We start from the raw sequence: 12,037 nt of genomic DNA, 5'->3' as shown, positions 1-12,037 counted from the left end.
AAGACTCGTTCAAGTTCTGGCATGTACAGCTGGTGTTACCGGTGAGACCGTGTTTGATTCACTCTCGACATTCGAAGGGCATTCCACCTTTTGGTGACTGTGAGTATAGCTGCTCTGAATATTCATGTATAAGTTTTTGTGGGGATTTATGTTTTTCAGTTGTCTTGGATATATTCACAGGAATGGAACTGCTGGTCCATACAGCAACTATAAATTTAACTTTCTGAGGAACTGCCAAACTCTTTTGCAAAAGGAGCTGTACCCATTTTCAATAATGCCAATGATGTTCGGGGATTCCAGTCTCACCAGCTCCTTACCAACAGCTGTATTTTCCATTTATCTCTAATTTTAGCCATCATGTGTTTTAAATGGTATCTCATCGTGCTCTTGATGCACATTTTTCCTAAAGAAAAAGATTTACTTTTATTCTGTGTATGAGTGTTTTGCCTGTTTGCATATCTCTGTACCACATGCATGACTGCAGCCTCAGAGGCCAGAAGAGAGTATCTAATCTCCACTGGATTTACAGATGTTTCTGAGCCACCATGTAGGTGCTGGGAATTGAACCGGGGTCCCCAGCAGGAGCAGTCACTACTTTTTTTTGGTTCTTAAAGACAGGGTTTCTCTGTATAACAGCCTTGGCTGTCCTGGAACTGGCTCTGGAGACCAGGCTGGCCTTGACCTTAGAGATCTGATTACCTCTGCCTCTTAAGTGTTGGAACTAAAGGCACATGCCACCACCACCCCATGCAACCCATGTTCTTAATCACTGAGTCATTGCTACAGTCCAGTCCCTGATTTGCACTTTTCTAACAACAAATGATGTTGAATAATTGTCCAAATGTTTACTGACACTTTTTCAAAGAAATATTTATTAATTAAATTAAATAATTTACATTCAATATTTGGGAGAGAAAAGTGGGAAGATCAGAAGTTTGCCTACATAGATAATCTGAGGGTAGGATAGGCCATATGGAACCCTGCCTTAAAAACAGAACAAAATCCTTCAATATTTCAATTGTGTTTTTTTGTAGAAATTCTTTATCTATTATGGGTATCAAACCTTCATTGCCTATACAATTTGCATGTTTTCTCCTACTGTGTTATGACTCACCACTTTTGTACATGTGTATGATGTACAATGTGTACTCATGTGGATGCTGGCTCCAGTGCATACGTGTGCTTATGTGTGTGCAGGCCAGAGATCAACACTGAGTGTCTTCCTTTGTGTTGTTATTGCTGTTGTTTTTCAAGATAGGTTTTCTCTGTGTAACAACCCTGGCTCTCTGGAATTGGCTTTATAGACCAGGCCAGCCTCAGACTCATAGAGATCCCCTTGCCTCTGACTCCCAAGTGCTAGGATTAAAGGCATGTGCCACCACTGCCCAGCTTCTTCCTTAATTTCTCTCCACAATAATTTTTGAGGCAAGCATGCATGATGACTTATTGTCCTGTTTTGCTGGCGCCAATTTGTCTGGGTTTTTTTGGTTGTTGTTGTTGTTATTGTTTGTCGTTTTAAGTCCTTTCTGCATTTTCCCCCTTCTTTTCACTGGGCAGGTGAACCTATGGTCCCCTGGCTGCTTATGTAGGTCTAAGAAACCATCACCCAGCCCTGGGTTATAGGGAGGGACCCCTTTGTTTTCATCTAAGACTCCTATAGTTTTAGCTTTTATTTTTAGATCTTTGATTCATTTTGGATTAAACTTTATCTCTAATGTGATACAGGAACTCAACTTCATTCTTTTGCATAAGGAAATCCAATTATCCTTCTGTTGTTTGTTGAAAAGACTATTCATTCCCCCACTGAATTGTCTTGGCTCCTTTGTGGATGCTCAATTGACCACAAACAACAGAGCTTTCTTCTTGGCATTCAGCTGTTAGTGTAGTTTTAATTAACTTGTATTTCTTTCATTTGAGTTATATGTTTAAAGCTCATTTTAGTTTTGTTGGGTATGTGAGTTGTCTGATTGCTGCTTTTTGCCAAACTTTTAACAGGATATCTTTGGATCTTTCTTCTGAGTTTTTGAAGGTTTTCAAATATTAGAAAATTCATCCTTTGTGACTCAAAGTCCAAGTAGTTTCTCCCTGTGGGTGACATATCTTTTGATTTGGATTGTGATGTGTTTCAGTCATGTGAGAAGTTTTTATTCTCTATAGTCAAATGAATCTGTTATTTTTGCTATATCTGGTTTTGAGGTAATAATCCTTTCCTATAGTCCTTGACAGACAGACATCTAGTGTGTGTTTGTTTGTTTTTCTTTCTTTTTTTAAATGCAATTTATTTTTATTTTATATTCACTGGTGTTTTGCCTGCATGTATGTCTACGGGAAGATGTCAGATTTCCTGAAACTGGAGTTACAGACAGGTGTGAGCTGTCATGTGGGTGCTGGGAATTGAACTCTGGAACAGTAGCCAGTGCCCTTAACCACTGAGTCATCTCTTCAGCCCCATTTGTTTGTTTTTTGAGACAGGATTTCTCTGTAGCTTCGGAGCCTGTCCTGGAACTAGCTCTTGTAGACCAGGCTGGCCTCAAACTCACAAAGATCCACCTGCCTCTGCCTCCTGAGTGTTGGGATTAAAGGCGTGTGCCACCACCGCCCAGCTGACTTCTAGTTTTATATTTTATTGTGTGACTAAAACTGTCATCCAGTTGGAACTTATCCTTATTTGTGAGGTTAGGAGTGAATCTAATTTTAGAATTTTTTCAAATGGTTTTCCACTTATCCCAATATTATTAAAAATTTCACCTTTGGCCGGGCAGTGGTGGCGCACGCCTTTAATTCCAGCACTTGAGAGGCAGAGGCGGGTGAATTTCAGTGAGTTCAAGGCAACCTGTTCTACAGAGTGAGTTCTAGGATAGTCAGGGCTACACAGAGAACCCCTATCTTGAAAACAAAACAAAACAACAACAACAACAAAAAATTTCCCTTTGGTGCAATCTCTGGTAGATCAACCATACTTTAGTGGACGGCCCTACACCCAAGACTGTATGAGCAGCACAAATCAGACAGGACAGAGCATTACAGCTATAAAAAGATAAAAGGGGGACATGAAGTTGGGAGGGGTAGAGGGTGGATCTGGGAGGAAAATCTCAATACACAAGGAGTGTGAGGTGTACCGTTTTAAATTTTTCTGGTTGAAAAAAAAATACATACCGGCTATCAAATTATTGCAACTCAGGTCAGAATTCCTGCTCTGTGGACATGGACGTGTTTAGCTTTGACAGTAGAGGGCACTAAAGAGACACTGCAGGAGGCTGTCCCCCTTGGCTCACTTTCTAGCTTCTCTGTCGCCAAGTTCCTGGATGTGGACAGCCTCTCCCGAGACTGCCCTGTGGTTGAGTTCCGTTGGTAAGCAGTCGATGTGGCAGCTCCAGCTCTGGCTCTTCAGTGCTCAAAAGCAACGCCATGGAGCAACCAGCTACTTGGCATAGGTCATCTCATAACCAAAAGATTCATTCCGGTGAAGCCTATCCTACCAACAGCGGCTGCAGGGAGGTAGAATCCCATGTGATGGATTTCCAGCAACATTCACTAATGCAGCACACCAGGAACTCCTCCGCTACTCACCAGGCCGTGTTCTCTCTAAGTCTAGATCTCCCCACAGAAGCCTCTTTGTCATGGTGTCTTAGACCTACAGTGACTGCTTATTCTCTGCCATTCCTGCTATTTAGAAGTCCCTTTGTCTTCCATAAACATTGAGGAAGAGGCAGGAGGGGGTCCAGGAGCCAGTCAGAACAAATGGAGATTTGGCATGTGTTCTATGAATAGAGGAAAGGGCCTTGACCGTGGCTTGAGTGTGTGGGGGAAAGAACAAAGATGGAGAAATGGCCTGCAACTTGTAGATTTAGAGCTTATGGAAATGAACGAATGGTGAAGAGAAAAATGTCTCAAGCAAAACACAGCTTGGCATGGAGGGCGAAGACTAAAGTTTATTCTGGACAAAAAGTCCATCTGTGGCCCAAACTCCAACAGGAAATGCCTGCTGTGTGGGTTAAAAACAGTGGTTCCTGGGATCCACTCCAGACCAACTGAATCAGAACCTCTGGGAAAAAGGATTGTCACAGGCTTCCCACGAAATTGACTCCATTCCAAGGCTTGCCACTATGGCACCTCATTCTCTCTTCCTTTCTTTCCTTCTTCCACTGTCCCCACCCCCTGCACCTTCTTGTTGGTTCTCCCTGGAAATGGCATTGTGGACATAGCAATCTCAAACACATCACAACCCAGATGCCCCAAATACACAAAGCAAAGATGATTAGAATAAGTGAGTTCTGCCACATTGCAATATCCATGACCAAAATGCAAAATCAATTGCATTTCTGTACATTTGGCATGAATGATCTGTACAAGAAGATGACAGATCCATTTACGGCAGCATGGCAAAAGGAATTTAGAAGTAAATTTAACAAAAATCAAGACTTGACACTGAAAACTACAGTTATGGAAAAGAATTTAAGACACGAGTAAGTGGGAAAATATCCACATTCCAAACTGAAGGTTTAACTCTGTCAAAATGGCAGTACTCGGGCACTCCCCATCTAGAGACTCAACACATTTCCCATCAAAATCGCAGCTGCTGCTTTTCCAGAAATGGGCAAGCTGATCCTAAAATTCATACAGAAATCCAAGGCACCCAGAATAAACAAAACAATCTTGGAAAAGAGCAAGCCATGTGCAGTGGCAAATATAAGTAGCTCCAGCTCCTCTGGAGGCTGGGGTGGGGGTGATTTAAGGCTGGAAATTTGAGGTTAGCCTGGAAAACATGAGACTGAGAGGCCCTCATCTGAAAAAAAGAAAGAAAGAGAAAGGAAAAGATGAAAAGAAACAAAGTCAAAACTTATAAAGCTACAGCGGCCAAGTTTATTGCCCTTGAATAATTATGGCATAAAGACCACAAACAGAGAGTTCAGGACTGGTGGTGGGCTACATGGTAAGATGGTGTCTCACAACAGCAACAATACAGAGTTCAAAAATAAACTTTAATACATATGGCCAATGGATTTAATTTTCAACATTTTATTACTTTAAAAATTGTAGGGGGAGTATATTGTTGTGTATGTAGTGATTAGTGTGGGTGTATGCCTGTGTGCATTGTTTGTGTGTGCATGTGAAGGACAGAGGTTGATATTGGGTGTCTTCCCTCCATTGCCCCTATTTATTTATTTATTTGAGACTGGGCCTCAAGGTAGAGAGAGATTGAGGAAGGCACACTATCAACCTCTGGCCCTTATAGGCACTCACACACGTACCCATACAAACAAAACCCAAGGCAGACTATCCTTAAGGGACGACACCCAGTTGTTTTCTAGTCTCCACAGACATTCACAACACATATGCATGTAAGCACATGCTCACACACAGACACACATACACACACAGTTGGGCATGATGGTCCATTAATCCCAGCACTCAAGAGGCAGAGGTAAGCAGATCTCTGTGAATGTGAGGTCAGCCAAGGCTACACAGTAAGACCCTTTCTCAGAAAAAAAAAAGAGTATATCTATAGATATATATCTATATATATATCTATAGATATAGATATCAGTCTTTTATCTACAGAAAATCATGTACCCACAGAGATATAAATGTATACACGTGTTTCTTAGGATTGGGCCAGGCAATGAGTTCGGATGGGTGATGTTAGATATGAAGTAAACAACAGAAGAGTTTATAGAAAGTGTCCCTACAGAGCCTGGAGCATTATTATTGGCCCATTTTTTACAGGCAAGAAATCTGGGTTCTACAGAAAGTTAAAGACATACAGAGAGTACAAAATGGAAGCCAGATCCCAACCCAGGAAGTTAATCGCGGAGCTGGGTCGTGTTGCGGTTACATGACTCCGCTCCTGGAAACATGTGTCTCCTGTTCTAAGAGGCAGGCAGGATGGCGAGCAAGCATTGCTAAGAATCTTTCCACAAGATCGCTCTCTCTTGCTGGTGCCAGTGCACTGCTCAGCAGAAAGCCCTTGGCATTTGGGTGCCTACCATCTGTTTAATAGACATCGTGGTTGCTGTAATGTCGGGAGTGAAATTCAGGACAAAGCAATCTCTTCGCAAATACTCAGGCAGCCGCTCTCCTTCGGGGAAGAGATAAAGTGACAAGTGTCTGACAAGGCAAACATCCAGCAGGGAATGATCAGATAGATGGCTTTGTGACACAGGCCCTGGTGGAAAAGCAAGCTTTGAAAATCCATGACAACATTTAACTGCATACAGCTTTACAGCCTTTTTTTCCTTTTTTTTTTTCCCCCCTCAGGACTACAATGAGGGTAAAGCTAATTCTTCAGCGTTCAGTCCAAAATAGTGGACTTCTATTTCTGAGACATTTCTGTTTTACGCTTTCATATAAATTCAGGGGTTTGTTTTTTTTAACCTTCATTTTTGCCTGCCTGTCAAATGAAAACCAGGCCCCAAATCTTCTTATTTTGGACTCTTTCTGTGAGCTAGATTTCCCAGATGTGAAAAATCCCCACTCAGATGGTATGAACATTTTTAAAGCTGCTGATTGGCATTGCCAAACCTTTGCAAAAAAGATTGAACCAATTTGCACTCCCACCAGCAGTGCACAAGAATATATTTAAATGCAAATCCTAAGAAGCAGAGTGTCTCTTTCTTAGGTATTTCTCTTAAAAAAAAATTTTTTTTAATGCTAAGCAAAAGCTGACCCAGGGTTTTATAAAAGGAAAGTCTGGCATAAAAGTGGAGCATAGTTAAAACAGCTTAGGCCAAAAAAAAAAAAAAAAAAAAAAAAAAAAAAAAAAAAAAAAAGCTTTCAAAGAGCCAAGCAGGCCGATAAAAAAATGTTAAGGCGCCACAGCAAGAAGCACAACTCCAAAGGGGCCATTAACAGTTTGGCTTAGGTTGAGATGGTAACCGCCAAGAATCTTGGGCGTGGTCGATGTACCAAATTCTAGTTAATAAAAAGCAGAATATTAATACTTCACTTTGTTCTAAAAGACGACTTAGGATGCCTAACGCCAGGATCTAGAGTAGTATTGTCTGTAAAATTAAGCTTGTGGGAACGACACACATCCGTGCCCCTTCGCTCCGGGCACGGGACGGCAGGCCAAGGCAAATCTGAGAACATCTCTACCAAGCGGGTACCGTGATGGCAGGGGCTGCGGACCGGGAGGCAAGGGAAGCCCACGCTCGGTGGCCAGCCCGCTGCTTCCACAAATTCAAGGAGAGTAGCAGGGACTTGCTGTCAGGCCGACCCCTTTAATCACGCCCCGGCCCGTCCACAACCCAAGTCTCGCACGACTCCTTCTCGACACCCTCTCCCACCCGCCGCACCAGAAGGAGCCCCACCTCTGCGCGGGCCACTTTGTCCTCACTTGGGTTCCTCCCCTTCTTTCCGGCCCTCCTCCACGCGCCCCCTACCCTCCCGACCTCGGGCGCTCGGCTCCACTCGGCTCCGCTCGGAACGCCCCGCCCCCGCGGCGCCTGCAGCCAATCAGAGTGCGGCCACGCCCCTAGCGGCCGTTCTAGGCGGGCCGGCCGAGCGCAGGCCGAGCCGGGCTGAGGGTGGCGGTGATGGGGCCTGGCTGCCGGGCGGCGGCGGCGGGGTTCGCTTAGACGCGGGGGCGCGGGGAGGCGAGAGGCGAGTGGGTGCTGCGGCCCACCCGGGATGGGCCAAGCCCGGCTTGGCGGGGCCGAGCGGGAGCCGAAGGCGGCACGAGGGCCGGGCCTGCGGACCGGGCGGCCCGGGGGCTGAGGTAGTAGAGGTGGGCGCGGAGGAAGGGGCCGGGCGAGGCGGTGGGAGGGGCGGCGAGGGGGCGGAGGCTGGGCGGCGAGAAAGCGGCGCCTGGCCCGAGGCGGCGGCGCCGGAGCAGGCTGAGGCGGCGGCCGGGACGAGCGCCCTGAGGTGGCGGCCGCGGCCCCATGGGCGGGTGCGTGGGCGCCCAACACGACTCCTCGGGCAGCCTCAACGAGAACTCGGACGGCACTGGAGGTAGGTGGCGCCAGGGGGCAGCTGCGGCCCCCCATTGTTCGCGGCGGCGGCCACCTGTCCCGACCCCGCGCCCCTTTGTCGTTCGTGCTCCGCGTCGGCCCCGCCACGCGCTTCGGGCCCCACGCGGGACCGCGGGCCTAGGCCCGGCCAGGGGCACTCCATCCCGGAGAAATACTCGGCGGCAGGATGGCGGCTCTCGGGGCCGGGGAGGGGCGGCCGCCCCGAGTGCCCCCGACGGGCCCCGCCGCACCCCCGGCCCTTCCCGCGTCGGCAGAGTTGGCTGGGCTCAGCTTTCCCGGGTTTCAGATGACAGCTGCCCCGGTTGGTTCCAGTTTCTGGAGCTGGGCTGGGGAAGTCTCAAGTGGCCGTGGGCAGTGTTTTAAGGAGGAGGGGGAGACGATCGGCCCGAGGAAAACGTGGCTTGTTGCTGCTGCCAGGGGCGTTAGCCCAGTGTGCCGTCGGGGCGCACTAGTCAAATTCCGATGTGTCTTACGTAAAAGGGAAACGTGCAGGATAAAAGTACCCCAGCATAAGATTAGTGCTTTGAGTAAAAGTTTTCCAGCGCGGATCGCGCTTCTCGGTTATAGTAACCATGATGAGAAGTCTTTTGGTTCCATTCTTAGTAGTTGTAGAGGGGTAGAACAGTAAGATTAATTCTACTTTTAAGTGACCTTAAAAGTGCCGAGCCCATTCAGAATGTGTAGAAGTTAGAACGCTGAAGAAAAGAGCCACCGGGGGATGCCACAGTGAACTTGATTTGATACGGACCTGATACTGGGTGCCTTCAAGTCTGGTGCTTATTTTTAAGTGGTTGAGTTGCTTGGGGATAGGCGGGGTCACACCTTTCCACACTTTAGGACCCGGTGGCCTTCCCTGTCGCTTAAGCTTTGCCCTTGAATCCTGTGCACCCATCTTTGTCCTAGCGATATCCTGGTTTACTAAAATCTATCCGTATTCCCTGTCACTAAATGTTGGACAAATAATTTGAGAATTCAGTTTTCGTCTTGAAAAAGTAGTTCATGGAATGCTCCTTTGTAGCGCATTTCATGTCACAGCCTATTTACTTGGCGAGGTCCTCTGTGACAACAAAGCCAAAGTATATAAAGGGAGTGATTAAAAACACTGGGTAAAGGGCAGATTGGTGGTCAGATGGTGCTAGTTAAGTATGCTAGTACTTACTAGCATTCAGATTAATTAACTTTCACATATGTTACAATTATAATATTTCTCTTTTCTGTACTCAGATTGAACCAGTTTAGCCCATTTGGCAGTGCAATTTAGGATCCACTCACATTACTAACATGGGCTTTTAGAAGCATGCAATCCTAGCTTTAGATAATTAGTACCAGAGGCATCCAATTAGATAGCTATAGTATCAGTTTCTTTCAGGACTTAAGTTTTCTGGACCATAAACTGCTATGGTTTTGTACAGAAAAGTTTTTAAAAGGGGAGTATATCTCTTTTTTTCTTTGGAGAGAGGGCATGGGATAGCTTTGATGTAGCTGGAAGAAGAAGGGTCTGTCGGGTACAAAAGAATTCTTCTGGAATTTAATTTTGGAAGTCATTATTCTCCATTCCTGTCATTAGAGGTGAGAGCTCACTGTCGAGCCATAAACTTGGGAGGCTGGAGGCTCTTAAGTTCGGTTCAGGCCAGTCCGGGCTACAGAGCAAAACCTTGTCTCCAAAACAAACCAAAAGTTCTTGTGGTGTGTGTTGCATTGTTACATGTTAGCAGTTCTTTTTTGTTGTTTGTTTGAAAGGGAATGACTCTCCTTAGGGTGTTGGCAAAGATCCTTAGCTTTTCAAACACTAGTAGTTTTAATCTGAATGTACTGAGTTATAACATTTTCATCAACCTGAAGTATATAATGCAGCCTTCAGATATATTTCATGGCAGCTTATGTTCACAGTGCTATGTGAGCATCACCATTGTGGAATGACAGCTGGTTTGTAATAAATATGATTTTAAATATTTGGATATTGTACTTTTTCTTCTGGATCTCAGTTTTTTTAATATAGATATTAATTTAGTTTTTGGTTTTCAAGGCAGTATTTCTCTGTAGCCCTGACTGTCCTGGAACTAACTCTGTAAACCAGGTTGGCCTTGAACTCAAATCAGCCTGCCTCTACCTTCCAAGTGCTCCTGTGCCACCACCACCCAGCTGAATCCAAATATTTTTACTATGAGCATATAAATATCAGAAAAGCTTATTAGGTAGATTACTTCTGTGAAGAAATTTGGAGAAGTCTTAAAAAACATAAAACTAAGGAGATGGCTTGATTCACATACTAAGGTTTGTATTATTGTTTGACTATTGATATTATTTATAGTTCTTTTTCTGGGCTACTTTGCCTAGAATTCAGGCTTGAGATTTAAGCTACTCATGCCTTTTTAAAAAATGCTTTATTTTAAACAAGACTTCTACTATGGATTCAAGATTCTCTAATAGCTTTCATTCTCCTTTAGTCTGCCATTGTTGGGGCTTTCTTTTTTAATGGCATATTCTCTATGGTTCTCTGCTTTTTTATGACGACATTGTGAAGCTGGACTTGATACTTAGGACCTGTAGACAAGGGTGTGTGTGTGTTTTGGTTTTTCTCTGTAGCTGTGGAGCCTGTCCTGGAACTAGCTCTTGTAGACTAGGCTGACCTCGAACTCACAGAGATCCGCCTGCCTCTACCTCCCGAGTGCTGGGATTAAAGGCGTGCACGACCACTGCCCGACTGTGTGTGTGTGTGTGTGTGTGTGTGTGTGTGTGTGTGTGTGTGTGTTTCATACATACATGGTGGACATCAAGACTTCTGGTTCTCTCCTTCCACCATGTTGGTCCTAGGGATAGAACTCAGAATATTTATTCTGGCCCCTTTGTGATTTTTTTTTAAAATAAATATTTATGAAGACCATCAATGCAATTAATTTGAAGACAGCAAGTATGCTTGTTTTTTTAGTTCATCTCTTTAGTGAGCTCTTCAGTGATATGCAAAGAGAACTGATCCTCATGTCTGCAGATTCTTAGGGTCACAAGAAGCCAGCCAAATGCTGGACACTTGTTTTAATCATTACTTCAGAATGTCTAAGCATCGTCATGGAGTTCTTTCAGACACCCATTTATAGCAGCCTTACAGACACCTACTCAATGAGTAACAAAGACTTTGGTATAATAAAATCTACCGTTTATCTGGTGTTTATTATGTAATAAGTCCTGTGCTAAGGGATTAATAGATGCATTGAGTCCACAGTTCTTTGAGTTGGATGTCAGTCAACTCTATATTGAAGGTGAAGATTGAAGCCCAAAGAAACTAAATAATATCCTTGACATCATATAACTTTTAAAGCAGTGAGAACTTTTTATTTTTGGCTAAAATTAAAGAGCCTCTATTCCTCTTTTTTTTGTTTTATTTAAGATAATTACCATATAGTATAGCACAGAAGAGGTGTTATTGACCATTCATTCATTCATTCATTCATTCATTTAGGTTTTTCAAGACAAGGTCTCTGTGTAGCCCTGGCTATCCAGGAACTCACTCTGTAGATCAGGCTGTGTTCAAATTTCAAAGAGATCCTCCTGCCTCTGCCTCCTGAGTACTAAGAATAAAGGCATGCGCCACCACACTTGGCATTTTGAGTGCAGTTTGCAGTGTTATATAGCTGTTATCACTGTCCACATCCATATTTTTTTCTTAAGGTAATATGTCCTTTTTTCAATTTCTGATAACCATTAATAATGTAAATATTGTACAGGGAAGCACAATTAATAAAAACTCAGACGACAATGGGGGTTCAACCTGAAGACCAGAAAAGCAAAGCAGCCAGCCACTGGCTCTTACCTCGACCTCAGTCCGAAAATGGTGATTTTTCCTCCAGGAAATCTCAGGATCAGACTGAGACTGAGGGCTATCTCCTCCTTATAATCCTCTCTAATTCTGGAATTAAGAGCATGAACCACTACCACCTGATTTCTATGCCAAGCTCGTGTGGCTACTGGGATTAAAGGTGTGTGTCACCACAGCCTGGTCTGTAAGGCTGGCCAGTGTGACTGATTTACTTTTTTGATCTTCAGGCAAGCTTTATTTATTAAAATAC

At 44.4% G+C, this 12,037-nt stretch overlaps 1 protein-coding gene across 1 annotated transcript in view; it reads left to right on the top strand.

The window, feature by feature from the left end:
* The first annotated feature begins 7,793 nt into the window (after nucleotides 1-7,793).
* Nucleotides 7,794-12,037, top strand: part of Ubtd2 (ubiquitin domain containing 2) — a 62,594-nt gene continuing 58,350 nt past the window's right edge. The window contains exon 1 of the mRNA XM_085694838.2: nucleotides 7,794-7,953. Within this exon, the coding sequence (XP_085550964.1) occupies nucleotides 7,884-7,953 (70 nt within the window). The 5' untranslated portion in view covers nucleotides 7,794-7,883. The remainder of the gene's footprint in view (nucleotides 7,954-12,037) is intronic.

This window comes from Myodes glareolus, chromosome 9 (assembly GCF_982192425.1).
Source record: "Myodes glareolus chromosome 9, mMyoGla1.1, whole genome shotgun sequence".
NCBI lineage: Eukaryota > Metazoa > Chordata > Mammalia > Rodentia > Cricetidae > Myodes > Myodes glareolus.
The sequence above is the reverse complement of the archived record's forward strand: the minus strand, read 5'-3'. Positions and strand labels throughout refer to the sequence as shown.